The 18555-nt window shown below is 43.0% G+C and overlaps 1 protein-coding gene across 5 annotated transcripts in view; it reads left to right on the top strand.

The window, feature by feature from the left end:
- LOC139376031 (partitioning defective 3 homolog) overlaps nt 1-18555 on the top strand; it is a 226215-nt gene that overhangs the window by 119797 nt on the left and 87863 nt on the right. For all 5 annotated transcript variants that reach the window (XM_071118114.1, XM_071118112.1, XM_071118115.1 and 2 more), the window contains exons 11-13: nt 2264-2403; nt 2612-2740; nt 5857-5892. In XM_071118114.1, the coding sequence (XP_070974215.1) occupies nt 2264-2403; nt 2612-2740; nt 5857-5892 (305 nt within the window). The remainder of the gene's footprint in view (nt 1-2263; nt 2404-2611; nt 2741-5856; nt 5893-18555) is intronic.

Raw genomic sequence — 18555 nt, 5'->3', positions numbered from 1 at the left:
GAAACTATGAGAAATCAAGGGGCCTACTGTAGCATTTGGAATTTGACAAAGCTTTAGTTACTTTCTTAAATTATAGCAGGTAAAATGGTTTAATTATTCATCGTTTGTATCATGCTTATATTTGAAGTACTTTGCGTCGTACTGTGAAATTGCTTGAGGTGTTAGGATCCCTTTAATCAATGACGCCTTTGTTTTGGTTATTTTATTAAGTGTGTTATTGTAAATACACTTCAAATAAAGTTTGAATTGAAGTTTGATATTGGGTCTTTAATTGACAATTGTATGAGTATAGACTCTATAAACTAAATAGACTGTCGTTCTTAAGACATTTTTAGAACTCTGTTATATGCCTATTAAATAAATGTTTGGCATAGGTTACCTACTGAGCTGAACTGGGCCGTGATATGAGGACAATAGACAAGGTGTTAGGAGCTATTAGTGTAAATATTTAGTGTAACGATCCATGACCTTGCAGAGCCAACTAATCAAGACTGGTCAAGCTCTGACTTCTCAATACTGAGCTTCTACTTCTTATCATTACAGGTATTCTGACTGACTTGTACACGCTTGGAAACAGGCCATTTTACTCAGTGTTACTTTCCCTCAGTCTAAGAATTTAGCCTCTTAGATTCTACAAATAAAATGCTGTGTTTAGGTCTGTGTGATGAGGTTGGATAAATAAATACTTGTTCTGTTTAGGAGGAACGCAGCAAATGGTTTGGGTGGAAATATATAATTATTACAGTAGCTTCCAAATAAACATATGCCAGTCTCATCTCATTGATTCATGAAGAGATGCACACTTCAGAATCATTCGATCTAGCCATAGACTTGTATAAAGATGGCCAAACAGCTTCACACTTTTGCCTGAAATGGTGGACAGAAAATGTGTTACAGATTGAGCCATAAATTCCTAATGAAACACACTTCAGGGGTGTATGCAGTGACTGACAGCTGGACAGAGTTGGCACGGCACAGGCCTCTGCCATAGGAGACACACACATACCGGTCTCTGCCATAAGGACCAGGTGTGTGTGTGTGTTCCTGCCAGGTGTGGTGGGCAAGAGGGCTTGTTGCTAAGCAGCCACTCTGTCTGTGTAGTGTGCACTGTGTCAAATGCAATGTTGAAGATAGAAGGGCCCAGTCCATATGGCACACCAGCACTGTGTTGGGATGTCTCCACTGTCCTGGACTCCTGGCCTGGAACCAAGCCAGAGTACTGAAAGGCCCAGGCCAGAAATCGGGGATGCATCACAACCTTCACTCTATTCGCTATATTATAGTGGGCTGGTCAAAATGAGTGCACTATATAAGGAGTACTGTAGGGTGCCATTTGAAAAGCAGCCCGTAACTCCCAACCTGGTTGATTCCTGTTAATAAGATCCCCACTGACCACATCCAGGTGTCTATCGTTCCATTTAGTAGGAGGACAACGTAAACGTAGCTCTGTTATCATCCACCAAGTTCTGGAAGACATTTCTCCTTCCATTCCTTGTTTGCTTTGGTTGAACGAGTACAGTAGTTGCAGATTAACATTAATTTATGAGACTTTGCCTGGCTTGTTATGTGTCGAGTGCAGACTAAACCTTATTTGGATGATAGATTTACTTGGTTAGTTTGCTTGGTAACTCCAACTCACTGGCCTCTTCACAAATCCCAAGCTGTAACACAATCAATCTGGAATTAGAGCACGTCTTTCCTAATCAAGCTAATGTGTCTTCAAAGATCCTGTGTACCATGTGAAGCATAGCGATGGTTAAGCCATTTACTGGTAAGTGTAATACGTGCCCATACTGTGGTGGGAAGTTGATTGGCTTATTGACATGGAAGGGATTTAGAGTGTTCTGAAACAGAATCCTCTGAGCATTCTGGAATCCTCTGTTTGCGTTCTGCCTTGCTTGCATTACCGTACACAGCTCAGACAGTCAGACAGAGGGATTAAGCTGGGCAGACATTCTGAGACATTCTGAATGTGGTGCCGTCTGGGAGAGAAGCGGTCCGATCCCCATCCTCTACACTCTGAGTTGGTCTCATTAGGCCGGGAGGGTTCTGCAGGTTCAACACTGCTGCGTCTTGTCTCAGCATTCCCTACTAGTCGTCCAGATTCCTTCCCATGTTCCATTTTCCTCTTGGAATGCCTGTTTTGGTTTTCTATGGCCATTTGGACTATATGTTTTGTTGCTGTGTACGTCCTAGTGTACCTGTGATATGAAGGCAAGTTCAAATATAGGCCTTTTCACACTTTTTCTCACACTTCCCTCAGGTCCGGAGGGTCTGGGTTTCAGCATCACATCGCGTGACGTCCCCATCGGCGGCTCGGCGCCCATCTACGTGAAGAACATCCTGCCCCGAGGAGCTGCCATCCAGGACGGACACCTCAAGGCTGGAGACAGGCTGCTGGAGGTGAGACCCGAGATGAAGGGAGTAGCGCTCACTGCCTGATCACCCTTCCTAGATCTCTGTTTGCGTTGGTTTATGTTGTGTTGGCATCATACAATCTGCCACATAGACATGTTTAGGCTGTAAGGATCATATTAGTGATCTCAGTGGGGTTTAGCGGTCTCAAAATGAATGTGAATCTGTATGTTACTAATGGCCATTTGCCTTCCAGGTGAACGGAGTGGACCTGGTTGGGTTGACCCAGGAGGAGGTGGTCTGTCTGCTGAGGGCCACGCCCATGGGAGGGGCTGTGGGGCTTGTGGTGTTACGACAGGAGGAGACCTTCCTGCCCAGAGAAGTGGTATGTCTCTCTGCTCCCATATCACAGCAAACCCTACTTCCCTCCTCTCTAGGACCCTTAGAAAGTAGAGTCCCCATTTGTCATATGTCCCCTACTCTCAGGAAAGTATGTGTGTGTTAGTTTGTATGTATGTTGTTAGGTCCTGTGGTTGTATGTATGTTGTTAGGTCCTGTGGTTGTATGTATTATGTTGTTAGGTCCTGTGATTGTATGTATGTTGTTGTTAGGTCCTGTGATTGTATGTATGTTGTTGTTAGGTCCTGTGATTGTATGTATGTTGTTGTTAGGTCCTGTGGTTGTATGTGTGGTGTTAGGTCCTGTGGTTGTATGTGTGTTGTTAGGTCCTGTGGTTGTATGTGTTAGTATGTTGTTTGTGTGTCTTATACCCTGTCACAGATCTAGTTAATCTCCCAGTTCTCCAGTAAGTCTTGTTCTCCTAACACATGACCGTTCAGCGTGTTGATTGATTGTGCTGCTCTTTATCCTGGGCTGAGTCCCAAATGACACCATATTCCCTGCATAGTGCACTACTTTTGACCAAAGCCCAAAAATCTTGGTCAAAAGTAGTGTGCTATAGGGAACAGGGTGCCAGTAGGCTGCCATTCGGGACGAAACCCCTGATCCAGTTATTCTCAGTGGGAACCTGTAGCGCTCAGCTCCCTCAGAACAGATTAGATGGATGGATGGATGAGGGAACAGTCAGGCCAGGGACAGACTGAGAAATGCACATTGTGTGGATTATCAATCAGATTGAGCAAGCAGCACCAACACACTCCAAACCAGTAGACCTGGGAGTAATGTTTCAGTGACATGAAATACCTCCCAAATGGACCCCTATGCCCTATGCTGCACTACTTTAGACCAGAGCCCAATGACACAGCCACGGTATTGTCTAGAGGGTGACGACACTGTTTGAGATTGACTCATGTAAACATTAACAGTCAAATGTAATGTACATATCATATACATATATTGTGTGTACATAGACGTTCAAGGGGTTAATTTTTTTAAATTGAAAGGTTTTATTGTTTCTTAAATAATACAATAATACAACACATTTGGACTTTTATTAGTGTCTGACGAGCAGGGCGGCAGCGTAGCCCAGTGGTTAGAGCGTTGGACTAGTAACCGGAAGGTTGCAAGATCGAATCCCCGAGCTGACAAGGTACAAATCTGTCGTTCTGCCCCTGAACAGAACGAGGCCATCATTGAAAATAAGATTTTGTTCTTAACTGACTTGCCTAGTTAAATAAAGGTTAAAAAAAAAAAGTGTTAATGCTGGAGTTATTTATGAGGACTAAGTCAGTTTATACGTCTCAAATGGCACCGTATTCATTCCCTACATAGTGCACTACTTTTAACCAGAGGCACTATAAAGAGAATAGATTATCAATGGCTCCTATATTATCTCCCAACTCAACCGCCAGTGTCCTTAAACACCTGTCGAGTACTGAGCTGAGTTATTCCCCCTGTTGTCATAATAATGGGAAGTGGTTTTCTCCTCTCCGTTAGTGGAGCCCAGTCTTCACCACCACCCAACAGCAGGTTCAATCAACCTCACCACCCCCTGTCGATGAGTTATTACAACTGAAGACTCGCACACCATATTGGCTGGCTGTCACTCTGGGTCTATGGCTGTTCATCAGAGCCTTATTGGGATCAATACTCATCCTCTGAATAGACCAGGTTTCTTTCACTCAATATGTATCCCAAATGCCACCCTATTCCATATGTAGTGCACTACTTTTTACCTGGGCCCATAGTGCTCTGGTCAAAAGTAGTACACTATATAGGGAATAGGGTGCCCTTTTGGAACGCAGACTCGATCGATTAATCTGTCTGCTGCCGTCTCATCTGACACATGAAAGGAGAACCTCTTCTACCCCCAGGGTTAGGGTTAGTTAAATTACACATTAAAGGCGAGAACCTCTTCTACCCCCAGGGTTAGGGTTAGTTAAATTACACTGGGGAAAGAGAACCTCTTCTACCCCCAGGGTTAGGGTTCGTTAAATTACACATGAAAGGAGAGAACCTCTTCTACCCCCAGGGTTAGGGTTTGTTAAATTACACATGAAAGGAGAGAACCTCTTCTACCCCCAGTGTTAGGGTTAGTTAAATTACACATGAAAGGAGAGAACCTCTTCTACCCCCAGGGTTAGGGTTAGTTAAATTACACATGGGAGAGAGAACCGCTTCTACCCCCCAGGGTTAGGGTTAGTTAAATTACACTGGGGAAAGAGAACCTCTTCTACCCCCAGGGTTAGGGTTAGTTAAATTACACATGAAAGGAGAGAACCTCTTCTACCCCCAGGGTTAGGGATAGTTAAATTACACGTGGGGGAGAGAACCTCTTCTACCCCCAGGGTTAGGGTTAGTTAAATTACACATGAAAGGAGAGAACCTCTTCTACCCCCACTGTTAGGGTTAGTTAAATTACACGTGGGGGAGAGAACCTCTTCTACCCCCAGGGTTAGGGTTAGTTAAATTACACATGGGGGAGAGAACCGCTTCTACCCCCAGGGTTAGGGTTAGTTAAATTACACATGGGAGAGAGAACCGCTTCTCCCCCCAGGGTGAACATAGGCCTGGTTCTTCTTACTCTGTAGTTGTGGGATAGAGCGCTGGAGCAGGACATTCCTCACCCTAGGCAATGATTACTGATATAATGATATCTATAGAGGGCCTGTAGTGGTGCGTATAGATGTGCAGTTTGATAAAGAAATGCTTTCTCTATTGGTATGTGAAACACTTGTTACTGGTACCACTGTACAGTCCAGATAAATGCATGTTACTGAAGATACATGGATCATTATTAGACATTTTAGATTTCATTGCTGTTCATTTTCTCCAGTGGTATTCATATGAGCCTGGAGGTCCAGAACACTGCTGCTTTTCTCTTCTACCTGATGTTTAATTGCACCTACCTGGTGTCCCAGGTCTAAACCAGTCGTTGATTAGTGAGGAAGAATGAAACTCAGCAGTGGAACTGGCTTCAAGGTCCAGATAGGAGTTTGCCTGATGTACACTGTAGATGCTCCTCCCTCAGTTAGATTTGATGTAGTGTTGCTGCAAACATCTGTCATTGACTACAGTTCTTCTATCCCCTGTCTCCCCTAGAATGCAGAACCCCAGATGCAAAGCCCCAGAGATTTGGTAAGTCACCTAAACCTGTCGCCTACACTACACAGTGGAGGCTGGTGAGGGTAGGACGGCTCATAATAATGGCTGGAATGGCATCAAACATTTTATTCTGTTCCAGCCATTACAATGAACCAGTCCTCTGATTTAAAGTGTTACCACTGTCCCGGGCCCACCCAGCCCTGGCTGCTGCTGCTCAGCACCTTGCCTGGGTCCTGCAGCATGTTAGGAGCTAGCCTGCAACACTGCCAATTAGAGCTGCACAATTATCCACATTTTTATTGAAATTGGGATGCACAATGTCCATATCGGAAGAGGCTGTGATATTTTGAACCGCCATCCATTCTTTTCTTTTTCAGTTTTGATTTATAGTTGACAGTGTTCTCTACTCAGGCAGTTCCTCATGTTCCAGATTCACTCAGCATGCATTGACCAAAAAGCAGCATGCAGTCAATAGATTCCTAACTTGAACTATGCAGCTTTCCACTTTGCTTCTTAATATAAATCCACATTTTCTACATGATACAATTTGTTTGTGTATTTTGCTCTCTGCCAAACTCTAGATCATTCTATTTCTATGATTCCAACAGGTGTTTTGATCTATGATCACAAATAAAATCGCAATATTTGGTACAAAAATTGTAATAATATTTTTTGCCGATATCATGCAGCCCTACTACCAATGTTTGAGTAAAGGGGCACCCAGTACATCACTGGGGCTGAGCTCCCTGCCATCCAGGACCTCTATACCATTGACTCCAGCCATCCAAGTCAAAGACTGTTCTCTTTGCTACTGTACGGGAAGTGGTACCGATGCACTAAGTCTAGAACCTTCTACCCCCCCAAGCCATAATACCGCCAAATAGTTCATCCGGGTAGCTATTGGTTAACTATTTAACTATCTGCATTGACCCTTTTTGCACTAACTCTTTTGTCTCATCACAAACTGCTGTTACTGTTTATTATCTATCCTGTTGCCTAGTCACTTTATCACTACCTATATGTACATATCTACTTTAATTACCTCTTACCCCTCCACATCGACTCGGAACTGTTACCCTGTGTATATAGCCAAGTTATCGTTGCTCATTAGCTGTGTTTGAATACCCATACTAACAAACTGCGCTCTGGATAACATACAGTATATACTCCATTTCCGTCACAAATGGAACGGTTAGTATGAGTGTATATGAACACAGCTATTGTGTATTTATTCCTTATTATTTCTCTATTTTTCTCTTTGCATTGTTGAGAAGAACTCATAGGTTGTTGTTTACGAAGCATGTGGCAAATTCTGATTTATTGGTTTCGAACCCATTCAATGTTACTGGGGTAACACCTACCTATCCCATGTCAAAGAAAGGCTTAACATGCTGCCGATGCTCATCTGAATTAGAGGGGTAGCCCTACAATAGAGGGATACTTTGGTATTTTGGCTATTCCTTTATCTACTTCCCCAGAGTCAGAAGAACTCATGGATACCATTTTTGTGTCTCTGCGTTCAGTTTGAGGGAAGTTAGAGGTAGTTTGAGCCAATGCTAACTAGCATTAGGCTTCCAGTCATTGCGCTATGTTGGTCCTCCCTTTGCTGCTATAACAGCCTTCACTCTTCTGGGTAGGCTTTCCAATAGATGTTGGAACATTGCTGCGGTGACTTGCTTCCGTTCAGCCATGAAAATTAGTGAGGTCAGGCACTGATGTTGGGCAATTAGGCCTGGCTCGCAGTCAGCGTTCCATTTCATCAGAAAGGTGTTCGTTGGGGTTGAGGTCAGGGCTCTGTGCAGGCCAGCCAAGTTCTTCCACGCTGATCTCGACAAACTACTTCTGTATGAACCCCGTTTTGTGCACAGGGGCATTGTCATGCTGAAACCGGAAAGAGCCTTCCCCAAACTGTTGCCACAAAGTTGGAAGCACAGAATTGTCTAGATTCTAGAATGTCATTGTATGCTGTAGCATTCAGATTTCCCTTCACTGGAACTAAGGGGCCTAGCCCGAACTAAGAAAAAACAGCCCCAGACCATTATTCCTCCTCCACCAAACATTACAGTTGGCACTATGCGTTAGGCCAGGTAGCGTTTTCATGGCATCCGCCAAACCCAGATTCGTCTGTCAGACTGCCAGGTGGTGAAGTGTGATTCATCACTCCAGAGAATATGTTTCCACTGCTCCAGAGTCCAATGGCGGCGAGCTTTACACCACTCCAACCGACGCATGGTTATCTAAGGCTTGTGTGCGGCTGCTCGGCCATGGAAACCCATTTCATGAAGCTCACGGCAAACTTTTCTTGTGCTGACGTTGCTTCCAGAGGTAGTTTGGGTGTTGCAACCGAGGACAGACGATTTTTACGTGCTTCAGCGGTCTCGTTCTGTGTGCTTGTGTGGCCTACCACTTTTTGACTGAGCCATTGTTTCTCCTAGACGTTTCCACTTCACAATAACAGCACTTACAGTTGACCGGGACAGCTCTAGCAGGGTAAAAATTTGACGAAGTTACTTGTTGGAAAGGTGGCATCCTATGACGCTGGTGCCACATTGAAAGTCACTGAGCTCTTCAGTAAGGCCATTGTACAGCCAATATTTGTTTATGGCGATTGCATGGCTGTGTGCTCTATTTGATACACCTATCAGCAACGGTGTGGCTGAAGTAGCTGAATCCGTTTGTGTGTACACACACACACACACCTACTAGCGTACCATAGAGTCTAGTCATTGCACTAATACTAGTTAGCATCTTCCTTCAAAATGAACACAGAGACAAACATTTTTTCCTCCCAAGACTAAACACATCACTTCTTGTCCAGTTCAGATTGTCCTCTGCTTTGCTGTTAGTGACGTGGTAGGTAGTTTCAGGTTTGTAAATATTGAGTCAACCATTGTCAACATTTTATTATTGATGATGGTATGCAATGCAGCCCACAGACAAATGCAATTAACTTTATTGCACGATGTCCATAAATTCTCCATGTCCTCCAATTGTGCACTGATTGGACAAAAATGTAATTCATTCAAGAGTTCAGTAGGGTTCTATAGAGGGGGATGTATTTTCACTACTTAAATAATTGGCTCAGTGAATGAAATGATTCAGTGGCATTAACAACCTGGCCAACTCGTCATTTTACCAATCTGGGAGGCAAAGTCATTAAAGAGTTCAATAATTCAGCAGTGTATTTCAGATGGAATCAATGCATTAGAATATACTTTGTTTTGAAATAGATCCATGATACTGTATCAGTCAGCCATTCAGTAGCGTTATTTATACATTTGGTGCTTCTGTGACCATTTCAGTTCGTTCCTCAATCCATACGCCTTGGTTGGAGAGCAAGGTAGCAGTCTAGAGTGGTAGTTCCATGTTCCATGTTCCCTGTGCTCCTGTGATACCTGACCGCTGCCTGCATTCATGGTTCTTATCGCAAGCGTGGTCTGTGGCCAAATGGAGAACAGTCTTGGTTATGATCCACGCTGGCATATCGACCCAATCTTGCCTTCATCTGACTGATAATCTAAGTATAGGTTTAGTTCAGGGTGGTCCTTCTCCAGTAAACCTGTCATACCAGGACCAGGAGATGTGTAACCAGGAGATGTAGAATTTTCTTATGTGGAAACGGCCCAGTTGTGTGATTTTCCTCAGTAACATTTTACTTGAAGTTATCGTGGTGCCTAGATGAGACCCAATCCAGAGTGGAAGGCACCTTGGATCTCAAAGCAATCTCTTTCCTGTGGGATTTTACAAGCCCTCGTCAAGCCCTCGTCAATGAATCCCCTTCTCTCCTTCCTGGCATGTTCCTACCACAATGTGAACCTACGCGTTATACACCTTGAACTCATAGCAAGCTCTCTTTCGCTCTCTTTCTCGCTCGTTCTCTCTTCTCTTTCTCAGTTTCTCTTTCTCTCTACTTCCCGAAATATAACCTCCATCTATTTCTCTCTCTCCCCTTCCCGACATATTGCATTACCATTTCATTCTCTTTTTCTCTCTATCTACTTCTCTTTTCCTGCTCTTTCTCCTTCAGACATACTGTATGACCTTCATCTCTTTTCTCTCTATCTACTTCTCTTTTTCCTGTTCTTTCTCCTTCAGACATACTGTATGACCTTCATCTCATTTTCTCTCTCGCTTTTTCTCCTTTCTTCCTTTCTCTCTCCTTCCCAACATTCTCTCCATCACTATTTCTCTTTCTTTTGATCTCTCGCTCTCTCCTTCCCAACATATTCTCTCCACCTTTCTTTCTATATGTGTTTCTCTCGCTCTCCTTCCCAACATATTCTCTCCATCTTTCTTTCTTTATATTTCTATTTCTATCTCTCCTTCCTGACATATGTATTATCTTCATTTCATTCTTTCTCTCAATCTTTCCTTTTTCTATCTTTTCTCCTTCTTTCCTTCCCAACATTTCCTCCATCTCTCTTTCTCGACTCTTTTTCTCTTTTCTCACTCTTTCGCTCTCCTTCCCGAAGTTCTCTTTCTATATTTCTCTCTCTCCTTCCCGACAGAGTTAACTCCATCTCATTCTCTCTCTCCATTTCTATTTTTCTCTCTCTCCTTCCTGACATATTACCTCCATCTCATTATCTTTTTCTTTCTTTCCCTCTCTCCTTCCTGACATTCCCTTCATCTTTTTTCTTTCTCTCTCCTTCCAACACGTTCCCTTCATCTCTCTCTCGTGTATGAATTTACAAGCCTTGCCAATGAATCCTTTTCTTCTCTCCTTCCCAGCATATTCCCTCCATAATGGGCTCAATTATAAACAGCAGATGTTATCTATTGTTTGAGGCTTTGTTCCACATGACTCTCAACAACACATGAACTTGACTGTTCTGTTGTGGTGCCAGGCAAGACAGCAAGCAGCACTAAGGCTCTTATACCAGTACAGCCAGAATATCTTTGTGAGTCTCAAATGGCACCACGGTCTCTATATAAAGCACTACTTATGGTCAGAAGCAGTGCACTCAGGGCTCTGAATTAGAACATGTCATTGGTAGCACTGGTGCATTACATAGGGAACAGGTCAAACACTCAGACAACAGGAAACATCACATAGACCCTCCACAACAAGTGAATCAGAACTTTGCCAATGTTAATCATTAATCATTGTGTAATTGTTGGTAGTAATAGGTTATTTATCTTTGAGGCAGGAAGGGTGTTAGCCTGAGGACACAATGGGGACAGTTGTCACATATGGAATGTGTTGCAAATGGCACCCTATTTCCTAGAGAATATGTTGGCATTTGGTACTGGACCTTGGTTTACAGTTGACTTGATGCTGCTGCACTTCTAACATGTTTGGCGCTGTTGCTTGAGGGGCATTGGCAGTACCATGGCATATTGGGCCTGTGGTGATCTCTGGGAGGTGTATGGGATGTAACCGTGGGTCTTACTGTTCCCTTCCTCCAGCGTCACTCGGTGAGGGAGGCCGTGGTGGCCGACTGAGGTAACCGCCCCCAACAGTGTCTGTCCCAAATGGAACCCTATTCCCTTTAAAGTCCATTACTTTTGACCAGGGCATAGGGCTCTGGTCTAAAATAGTGCACTATAAAGGGAATAGTGTGCCATTTGGGGGACAGTCTGGGTCAATCTGGTACCACGAAGCAATCAAGTAACACTGTTTGGCCTGTTGTGCAGACTGAGTGAAGGTCGATTGAGCAGTTCATTGGGAATGCCTAAGTAACAGTAAAGTGAGTAGCTATGTGACCCTGAGTACAGATTACAGGTCACATTACCGTCTGTCACTCTGTACTGATGATTGATGAAGTTACTGCCTTTCACCTACCATCGCAGAGCAACACAACGTAAGTATTTAATATACATAAACTCAACAAAAAAATAAACGTCCCTTTTTCAGGACCCTGTCTTTCAAAGATAATTAGTAAAAATCCAAATAACTTCACAGATCTTCATTGTAAAGTGTTTAAACACTCTTTCCCATGCTTGTTCAATGAATCATAAACAATTAATGAACATGCACCTGTGAAACGGTCATTAAGACACTAACAGTTTACAGATTAAATTAAGGTCACAGTTGTGAAAATTTAGGACACTAAGAGGCCTTTCGACTGACTCTGAAAACACCAAAAGAAAGATGCCCAGGGCCCCTGCTCATCAGTGCAGGTGCCTTGGTGGAAGAGTGGGGCAACATCTCGCAGCAAAAACTGACAAATCTGGTGCAGTCCAAGAGGAGGAGATGCACTGCAGTACTTAATGCAGCTGGTGGCCACACCAGATACTGTTACTTTTTATTTTGCCCCCCCCCCCCCCCCCCCCCCCCCCCCTTTTTGTTCAGGGACACATTATTCCATTTCTGTTAGTCACATGTCTGTGGGACTTGTTCAGTTTGTTTCTCAGTTGTTGAATCTTATGTTCCTACAAATATTTACATGTTAAGTTTGCTGAAAATAAACGCAGTTGACAGCTAGAGGACATTTCTTTTTTTGCTGAGTTTATATACTGTATATGCCATTAAGCAAATGCTTTTATCCAAAGTGACTTAGTCATGCATGCATACATTTTTGCGTTGGGTGGCCCCAGCAGGAATCAAACCCACCACCCTTGGCGTTCCAAGTGCCATGGTCTACCAACTGAGCCACACAGGACCACTGATCTCATACAGTACAGTAGTACCAATCCATCGCTTATTATATCCATAGTGGTTTATATTGTCGCAAACTTCGTTACAGAAAATTACAACAAGTTGAAATTGAAAAACCATCAGTGGCAGTTACCATGTAATGTCATGGCAAGCCACATTGATCTATGATCACACACACATTCCCTCTCCCTCGACTCAGTAAGTCATCTCTGATAAAGCATTCACAATAGAATGCAGTTCAGTGCAATTAATTACTGTTGTGGCTCTTTCCGTCTTTCCCTCTCTCACTCACACACAGTGCTATTTGTTCCGCGGTGCAGATGCGGCTGCATTCATGTCTCTCGTGTGTGAATGTATGTGTTTGAGGGCCCAGTGAATGTAGAACATAACAAGCCCTTGCTTTAAAGTGATGTTTCAAGATGACACCTGTTCCTACACATAAAGCACACCGTGACTGCATCCGCTGCTAGTACAGGGGGGAATGGCGGTGGGTGGGGTGGGGTGAGGGTGGGTGTATGGATTAGATGTCGACCGATTAATCGGAACGGCCGATTAATTAGGGCCGATTTCAAGTTTTCATAACAATCGGAAATCCGTTTTTTAAAAATCTTTATTTAACTAGGCAAGTTCTTATTTTCAATGACGGCCTTGTCATTTACAAAATAGCCTCCAATACCCTACTCAACAAATTGGATGCAGTCTATCACAGTGCAATCCGTTTTGTCACCAAAGCCCCATATACAGTGCCTTGCGAAAGTATTCGGCCCCCTTGAACTTTGCGACCTTTTGCCACATTTCAGGCTTCAAACATAAAGATATAAAACTGTATTTTTTTGTGAAGAATCAACAACAAGTGGGACACAATCATGAAGTGGAACGACATTTATTGGATATTTCAAACTTTTTTAACAAATCAAAAACTGAAAAATTGGGCGTGCAAAATTATTCAGCCCCTTTACTTTCAGTGCAGCAAACTCTCTCCAGAAGTTCAGTGAGGATCTCTGAATGATCCAATGTTGACCTAAATGACTAATGATGATAAATACAATCCACCTGTGTGTAATCAAGTCTCCGTATAAATGCACCTGCACTGTGATAGTCTCAGAGGTCCGTTAAAAGCGCAGAGAGCATCATGAAGAACAAGGAACACACCAGGCAGGTCCGAGATACTGTTGTGAAGAAGTTTAAAGCTGGATTTGGATACAAAAAGATTTCCCAAGCTTTAAACATCCCAAGGAGCACTGTGCAAGCGATAATATTGAAATGGAAGGAGTATCAGACCACTGCAAATCTACCAAGACCTGGCCGTCCCTCTAAACTTTCAGCTCATACAAGGAGAAGACTGATCAGAAATGCAGCCAAGAGGCCCATCACTCTGGATGAACTGCAGAGATCTACAGCTGAGGTGGGAGACTCTGTCCATAGGACAACAATCAGTCGTATATTGCACAAATCTAGCCTTTATGGAAGAGTGGCAAGAAGAAAGCCATTTCTTAAAGATATCCATAAAAAGTGTCGTTTAAAGTTTGCCACAAGCCACCTGGGAGACACACCAAACATGTGGAAGAAGGTGCTCTGGTCAGATGAAACCAAAATTGAACTTTTTGGCAACAATGCAAAATGTTATGTTTGGCGTAAAAGCAACACAGCTGAACACACCATCCCCACTGTCAAACATGGTGGTGGCAGCATCATGGTTTGGGCCTGCTTTTCTTCAGCAGGGACAGGGAAGATGGTTAAAATTGATGGGAAGATGGATGGAGCCAAATACAGGACCATTCTGGAAGAAAACCTGATGGAGTCTGCAAAAGACCTGAGACTGGGACGGAGATTTGTCTTCCAACAAGACAATGATCCAAAACATAAAGCAAAATCTACAATGGAATGGTTCAAAAATAAACATATCCAGGTGTTAGAATGGCCAAGTCAAAGTCCAGACCTGAATCCAATCGAGAATCTGTGGAAAGAACTGAAAACTGCTGTTCACAAATGCTCTCCATCCAACCTCACTGAGCTCGAGCTGTTTTGCAAGGAGGAATGGGAAAAAAATGCAGTCTCTCGATGTGCAAAACTGATAGAGACATACCCCGAGCGACTTACAGCTGTAATCGCAGCAAAAGGTGGCGCTACAAAGTATTAACTTAAGGGGGCTGAATAATTTTGCACGCCCAATTTTTCAGTTTTTGATTTGTTAAAAAAGTTTGAAATATCCAATAAATGTCGTTCCACTTCATGATTGTGTCCCACTTGTTGTTGATTCTTCACAAAAAAATACAGTTTTATATCTTTATGTTTGAAGCCTGAAATGTGGCAAAAGGTTGCAAAGTTCAAGGGGGCCGAATACTTTCGCAAGGCACTGTACTACCCACCATTGCGACCTGTACGCTCTCGTTGGCTGGCCCTCACTTCATACTCGTCGCCAAACCCACTGGCTCCATGTCATCTACAAGACCCTGCTAGGTAAAGTTCCCCCTTATCTCAGCTCGCTGGTCACCATAGCATCACCCACCTGTAGCACGCGCTCCAGCAGGTATATCTCTCTGGTCACCCCCAAAACCAATTATTTCTTTGGCCCCCTCTCTTTCCAGTTCTCTGCTGCCAATGACTGGAACGAACTACAAAAATCTCTGAAACACTTATCTCCCTCACTAGCTTTAAGCACCAGCTGTCAGAGCAGCTCACAGATTACTGCACCTGTACATAGCCCACCTATAATTTAGCCCAAACAACTACCTCTTTCCCTACTGTATTTATTTTATTTATTTATTTATTCTGCTCCCTTGCACCCCATTATTTTTATTTCTACTTTGCACATTCTTCCACTGCAAATCTACCATTCCAGTGTTTTAATTGCTATATTGTATTTACTTTGCCACCATGGCCTTTTTTTTGCCTTTACCTCCCTTATCTCACCTCATTTGCTCACATCGTATATAGACTTGTTTATACTGTATTATTGACTGTATGTTTGTTTTACTCCATGTGTAACTCTTTGTCGTTGTATGTGTCGAACTGCTTTGCTTTATCTTGGCCAGGTCACAATTGTAAATGAGAACTTGTTCTCAACTTGCCCACCTGGTTAAATAAAGGTGTTCTCAACTTGCCTACCTGGTTAAATAAAGGTGTTCTCAACTAGCCTACCTGGTTAAATAAAGGTGTTCTCAACTAGCCTACCTGGTTAAATAAAGGTGAAATAAAATCGAAATAAATAAAAAGGAACAGTGGGTTAACTGCCTTGTTCAAGGGCAGAACGACAGATTTTTACCTTGTCAGCTCAGGGATTCAATCTTGCAACCTTACGGTTAACTAGTCCAACTCTCTAACCACCTGCCTCACGAGGAGCCTGTCTGTTACGCGAATGCAATAAGAAGCCAAGGTAAGTTGCTAGCTAGCATTAAACTTAATCATAATCACTAGTTATAACTACACATGGTTGATGATATTACTAGTTTCTCTAGTATGTCCTGCGTTGCATATAATCGATGCGGTGCGCATTCTGAAAAAGGACTGTCGTTGCTCCAACGTGTACCTAACCATAAACATCAATGCCTTTCTTAAAATCAATACAAAGAAGTATATATTTTTAAACCTGCATATTTAGCTAAAATAAATCCAGGTTAGCAGGCAATATTAACCAGGTGAAATTGTGTCACTTCTCTTGCGTTCATTGCACGCAGAATCAGGCTATATGCAACAGTTTGGGCCGCATGGCTCATTGCGAACTAATTTGCCAGAATTTGAAGGAATTATGACAACATTGAAGGTTGTGTAATGTAACAGGAATCTTTAGACTGATGGATGCCTCCCATTAGATAAAATACGGAACGGTTCCGTATTTCACTGAAAGAATAAATGTTTTGTTTTCGAGATGATAGTTTCCGGATTCGACCATATTAATGAATAATATGAATGCTCGTATTTCTGTGTGTTATTATGTTATAATTAAGTCTATGATTTGATAGAGCAGTCTGACTGAGCGATGGTGGACACCAGCAGGCTCATAAGCATTCATTCAAACAGCACTTTTTGCCAGCAGCTCTGCTGTTTATGAATTCAAGCCTTTCAACCCCCAAGATTAGGCTGGTGTAACGATGTGATGTGAAATGGCAAGCTAGTTAGCGGGGTGCGCGCTAATAGCGTTTCAAACGTCACTCGCTCTGAGACATGGAGTAGTTGTTCTCCTTGCTCTGCATGGGTAATGCTGCTTCGAGGGGTAGCTGTTTTCATTGTGTTCCTGGTTCGAGCCCAGGTAGGAGCGAGGAGAGGGACGAAAGCTATACTGTTACACTGGCAATACTAAAGTGCCTATAAGAACATCCAATAGTCAAAGGTTAATGAAATACAAATGGTATAGAGAAAAATAGTCCTATAATTCCTATAATAACTAACCTAAAACTTCTTACCTGGGAATATTGAAGACTCATGTTAAAAGGAACCACCAGCTTTCATATGTTCTCATGTTCTGAGCAAGGAACTGAAACATTAGCTTTCTTACATGGCACATATTACAATTTTTACTTCCTTCTCCAGCACTTTGTTTTTGCATTATTTAAACCAAATTGAACATGTTTCATTATTTATTTGAGGCTAAATTGATTTTATTGATGTATTATTATTACGTTAAAATAAGTGTTCATTCAGTATTGTTGTAATTGTCATTATTACAAATACATTTGAAAAATCGACAGATTAATCGGTATCGGCTTTTTTTGTTCTCCAATAATCGGTATCGCCGTTGAAAAATCAGAATCGGTCGACCTCTAGTATGGATGGCTGTGGAGTTTCATTCTAATCTCAAATAATTCTAATCTCGTGGACCAACTTTTTAGGCCAACTGGTGTGTGTAATGCACCATCTGAGAGGTGGTGTGTGTGTTTAGGAGGATTTGGTAGGGACAGTTGCTATTTGTGAATATGCCTTAAAGATGGAGATATTAAAAGATACGTTACCTGCATGTTAGCATCACATAATTCATTGAGAGGTGCTCCTTGTCTTTGCTCACAGTTCCACTGTGTTTAATCACTCACTGGCCCGCTCCATGTGGAGTCTGACTATGACTTCACTCCTGTGTAAGTGAGTGTGTGCAGTTTGTACTCCATGCTGTGAGTTTCTCTTAGTGCGCACGCATGCAGGCACACGCCTCCATGTCAGTCTGCCTGGACTCCTGTCTGTCTATTATCCCAGGTGTTTGATATTCATGCACTATCAGCGTCCAGTCTCAGGCAGAGAAAGAGAGAGCTGCTTTAAAAAGGGCAGCCAACAGTGCTCTCCACGCATGGGTTCGCTCCAGCAATTACATCCTCCAGCGCCTTCTCTCCTCGCTGCGCTTTTAATTTGTTTCCAAGTGACTTTACAATGTCATCAAATAGACAGGTTTGTGGGAAAGTTGAGAGCACCTCTCTAATAGCTTCAGGTGATGCTGTTCAGAGCGACCAGGGGTGAGGCCAGGGGTGTAGCGGGGGGGGGATTCTCCCCCTGCTTAAGGTTGATTCACCCTGTGGAATACAAAGCAGCATGCAGTCTTGGAGAGGGGGGAAGAAGAGGGGAGGAGAGGCAATTCTGCTGTTGTTCCACCTGAATTAATTCTCACTCCTTCTCCTCTTTCTCTTCTCTTGCGCTCTTCCCTCGCCCGCTCTCTCCACAAAGTAATCCGATCTCTCTCTGCAAACAATGGAAGCTAATGAATGTCTGACACTGAGCTTGATTATGACTGCATTCATTACACATGCACATAATTTCCAGTAGTTAAGTGTGCAGATTTATTCAAAGGACAGCTGTCAATTGACAAGGCAGAGAGAATAGCTTTTTTGTTCAATGAGGTTCAAGCACCTGTTGCATTTTGTGATATAGTGTCTGTTTCTGTGTAGGAAATGCACTGTACATTATTTAGTGCTGTGTTGGGGCCTGAAAGGTGGTCACAGAATTGAGCCAATGGACACTCCATACCTATATTCTCCTGTCAATTGTGTTTCATTATGATAGCCAATGGAGCCACTGTTCACATATGACCTATGGTAACGTTAGTATGTATCCTTGGCCCAACGAACTCTCACGGTCACATCTGTATTGTACATTTGTATCGTCTCTTCTGAAAC

Source organism: Oncorhynchus clarkii, chromosome 20 (genome assembly GCF_045791955.1).
Source record: "Oncorhynchus clarkii lewisi isolate Uvic-CL-2024 chromosome 20, UVic_Ocla_1.0, whole genome shotgun sequence".
Lineage (NCBI taxonomy): Eukaryota > Metazoa > Chordata > Actinopteri > Salmoniformes > Salmonidae > Oncorhynchus > Oncorhynchus clarkii.
The sequence above is the reverse complement of the archived record's forward strand: the minus strand, read 5'-3'. Positions and strand labels throughout refer to the sequence as shown.